General features: G+C 34.9%; 1 protein-coding gene across 1 annotated transcript; it reads right to left on the bottom strand.

Annotated features, from left to right (window-relative positions):
• Positions 1 to 245: 245 nt before the first annotated feature.
• Positions 246 to 3,731, bottom strand: LOC11407938 (sucrose transport protein SUC5). The gene is made up of 4 exons (XM_003608753.3): positions 3,360 to 3,731; positions 3,061 to 3,272; positions 2,538 to 2,970; positions 246 to 305 (listed from the first exon to the last, which is right to left on the bottom strand). The coding sequence occupies exons 1-4, from the start codon at positions 3,729 to 3,731 to the stop codon at positions 246 to 248; spliced, it is 1,077 nt and encodes a 358-aa protein (XP_003608801.3).
• Positions 3,732 to 4,154: the final 423 nt, after the last annotated feature.

Consider the following 4,154-nt stretch of genomic DNA (forward strand, 5'->3'; position numbering starts at 1 on the left):
CCAGAGCAATTGAAGCAACGAGCGGGTGAGCCTTTGAATGACCTGTATAATGAGTAAATTGAAAGAAATGCTCACTAATATTGTGAGGGTGAACACCAGACACACCAATCCACGATCTAACATGATACCATAACGAACCGAACACTACGCAATGAAGAAACAAATGATGCAGTCTCAACAGAACCGCACCCCGCCACGCACCTACACCCGTCGACCTGAAGAATGCCGCGACGAAACAAGTTCAATCAGGTTGGTAACCTGTCTTTCAGCAAACTCCAAGCTACAATAGACACCTTGAGGGGAACCTGCTTATGCCAGACAAGATCTCTTATCAGTTTCAATTTCGATGAGCCAATTTGGTTTCTTGGATAAAAAAAATGGTTACAAAAAATTTAGCTTAGCTTCGGGTGCTCAACAGGGTCATGCCAGACGTAAAGTACAAAGAGAGTTAAACTTCATCGAAAGTTATCCATTAAATTTTATAAAACCTATGTTGAGTTTAGTATAATTTAAATTGAAGCTTAATAAAGGATAAAAATGAAGAAAAAAAATGTTGGATTATATTTAAAAAGAACAAAAAAAATATGTGTGTTTGCATGCAAATGTGCGTTCGTGCGTGTGTGTGAGGACATGAGTTATTGGGTTCGACTCAAACTCTATGAATGCAGCAATATTAAATCTCTTGAGAAAAGCTTTGTCAACCAATGTAGTTCTATCTGGTTTAAAGGATTAGTCTCTCCAATTGTAAGCAGAAAATATCTAGTTCGCACAACAAAAAATAGACTACTTCAACAAATATAATAGTAATATATATATATAAGCATGATATCAAGTTCAAAGAGTGTTTACATAACTACTTAGTGATCACTCGTCAAACTTCGTCGAAAATTATCTATTAAATTTTATAAAACCTATGATGAGTTTAATATAATTTAGGTCAAATGCATCTAAAGGTCCTTTAAGTTTTAAAAGTCCCAAACAAGTCCTTTAAGTTTCAAAAGTCCCAAACAAGTCCTTTTAGTTTTTGAATCGTTTCAAACAAGTCCTTTTAGAGGATGATGGTGTGATGATTTAGATGATAGCAACAAAGAGCATTATCCACCATTTGTCATGCCTAAAAAGATGACTAATTTTAAGTGGGTGTTAGGAGTCAGATTTGGTACCAAAGATGAGTTCAAGGAAGCAATTACCAACTATGCTATCTACAATAGGACTTGTTTGAAACGATTCAAAAACTAAAAGGACTTGTTTGAGATTTTTGAAACTTAAAGGACGACTTTGGAAAAAATGAAAAACTTAAAGGACCTTTTGATGCATTTGACCTATAATTTAAATAGAAGTTTAATGAAGGATAAAAATGAAAAAAATAATTAAAATTAAAACGCTAGATTATATTTAAATAGAACAAATAAATATGTGTGTATGCAAGCGTGCGCACGTGTGTTAAACGAAGAATGCTAACAATTTGAGTTTAGGATTTTAATTTATTTTCAACATTATAGCTTTGACCAGTTCATCTTATCAATTAAAACAAGGGTCTTGTTAACTAGTGCCTCCGAGACACCAGTTAAAAAACTAAAAGTAGAAAGAAAAGACAAGATTTACATTAAAAAGAGAAATATTTCAACTTTTAAAAAATAGAACACACAATTTTCAAAAAAATATTTCCTTTTCTAATTACTTAACCAATGCCCGAAGACACCTGTTAACATTTCCCTTAAAAAAATTCTTATGTTTTTAGTCAATAAAATTTATGTAAATTTTTCCATAGAAAAAAAGGAGAAAACTTAGGTACAATTCCTTAGATGCTTTTCGTATGGTTCTTAACTAAATTCACCATGATTTCCTCAAATCCATAATTTTCTCAAAGTTTGTTATATCCAAAAAAATATATATTTTTAGTTAAGAACCATACGAAAAACACCTAAGGAATTGTACCTAAGTTTTCTCTAAAAAAAAAATCATATAATTTTTTTTTCTTTTTTTATTAAAATCATATAAATTTAATGGGAAATACTTTTTACTACGAATAAAAAAAACAAAACCTGCGAATAACACTACCGCCCCATGTTTTCCACCAAATCCGCTTTTTGTGTATTTTTTTTTATATTAAACAAAAATTGTGATAGCAAATTTGTACTTGATTGTGGTATTCGTGGGAAATAGCATTCCTCAAATTTAATTAATCAGTAGTAGTCGTAATAAAATTTAATTGAATGATACTTAATAGACTAGGTTGTTATATGACATTTATTAATTTATAAATTGCAAGATATGAACATTTAATTGAACTTTTTATTAATAGTAAAGGAAAACATACGTCAATTTTATTAGGAAAAAAATCACATCAATTAAAGTCCAATAAATAAGACCCCGTGTACAAGACAGTTAAAGCCCAATAAAAAGTCAAGTATGCATCACTACTCTAAACAAAATGATTTTTATCACATAGGAAAAATGAGAAGTCTCTGAAAATTGAAGTCTCTTGAAAATTTATATGAAACTTAATACGAAGAAAATAGTTTCTTAAACCATACGGCAAGCGGGACACCAATGACGGTGTAAAAAACGTAACACGCCGCGATAATGCCAGAAGAAGGACTATCGCCACGTAGATCAGATGCGGGCACCTCCGTATATCGGTCATTTGTGGAAAATAGATGAATTGAACTCTTAGTATGTGTATGGCGTTCATGCTCCGCCACTTTAGCGATCACTTCCGTCATACTAAGGCAAATAACAAAAATAACATTTCCAACTCCCCACAATCTCCTCGGACCTCCAATGTAACACCTTAATGGTTTGACGGCGAAAGACATCAAAGCAAGCACAATTGATTTTAGCATGAGTCCCTTTAATTCGGCTCTGACTCCTTTGTAGTAGCGTTCATCCAGGAAAGGATTCCCACAGTAAACTTCATGGCCCATCCAATCAATGTTGAATAAAGAAAATGGGAACCATGCAACCCAACTGATCCCCGTTATCAACATTAGCATGCACATAGATTATGGTAGGCCATTGAATTCACCATGTAACTGAGCAAAACTAGAAACTTGTGGCTCTGGTTGTACTTCTGTGAGTGGGACATCTTCTACGTAGATTAGGGCGACGATAGAAAGTACGATGAGGAACAATATTGAGATGAACGTGGATTCTTTAAGGTCCAAACAAAACTCTTCGTAGACTGCCGTTCTCAACGTCCAATAAAAATCATTAAGCAAAATTCCAAAAAATCTAGAGCTCATTAAATATCTGAGGATATTACCGACAACCTTGAAAAAAGAAAACAAACAATTTCCTATTATCACTTGGTTGTTATCGTCATAGGCGAGGTCACCGATGAAGGCCTAGCAAGGTGCTTGGACTACGTCGAACATGGACAAGCTCAAGACAAGAATGACAATAGTGTGTGGCTTTGTTTCTGACTCCAGGGTGTCGCCAAACAAATGGCCAAGTTCAGTTGCAAACGCAATGAGCAAGGCAGTGATAACGACTGCAATGACGCCTCCTAAAATAAATGGGCAACAGCGGCCGAAACTTGAACGGCAGCGGTCGCTGTAATAGTCAATGAATGGCTGGACCACTAGGCCTAATATTTGCCCGAGAACGCATATGTTGGCAGCCCACTTGTGTGGGACTCTAAGATCCTCTTGGATATAAGGGATTAAAGTGTCGAAATGTATTGCCCATCCAAATTGGATACCAACCTCTATCGAAGCTACTGCAGTCATCTTACAGATCGGGGTTACCTTAAGGGTGGCGTACCAAAGATTAAGTGTGGTAAGGACAGTAGAAAAAGAGTGGTAAAGGGAGTAGCAAAACGATGGTTGAGTGTGGTTAGGAGAGTAGCAAAACAATATTTGAGTGTTGCAAAGAAAGTAGAAAAAATGTGATTGAATGTTGTAAAGAGAGTAGAAAAACAGTGATTTATCAAGAGAATAAGGGTTGTAAAAAACCCAGCCATATTGTGTGATATGTAGAGGGTGGCATAGTGTGTCTCAGGTAAAGGGTGGCCTTCTTTCTGGTCTACTCCCAATCTTAGTTTTTCAATATCAAAGTTTTTTTGTCTAGCCAGCTTCTTTTGTCTATCCAACAACTTCTGTCATAAATTTATTATTGTATCCTTTCAAAAGAAAATAACTTCTCCCACATCA

This window comes from Medicago truncatula, chromosome 4 (genome assembly GCF_003473485.1).
Source record: "Medicago truncatula cultivar Jemalong A17 chromosome 4, MtrunA17r5.0-ANR, whole genome shotgun sequence".
Taxonomy (NCBI): domain Eukaryota; kingdom Viridiplantae; phylum Streptophyta; class Magnoliopsida; order Fabales; family Fabaceae; genus Medicago; species Medicago truncatula.

Excerpts from the sequence above, each read along its gene's own strand:
- LOC11407938 (XM_003608753.3), bottom strand. The coding sequence starts at position 3,731 with ATGACTGCAGTAGCTTCGATAGAGGTTGGTATCCAATTTGGATGGGCA. Across the intron at positions 3,273-3,359 it reads CCATGTTCGACGTAGTCCAA|GTTGTCGGTAATATCCTCAG; the intron begins GCACCTTGCTAG and ends TCTTTTTTCAAG. Across the intron at positions 2,971-3,060 it reads CTCACAGAAGTACAACCAGA|TTGGGTTGCATGGTTCCCAT; the intron begins GCCACAAGTTTC and ends AACGGGGATCAG.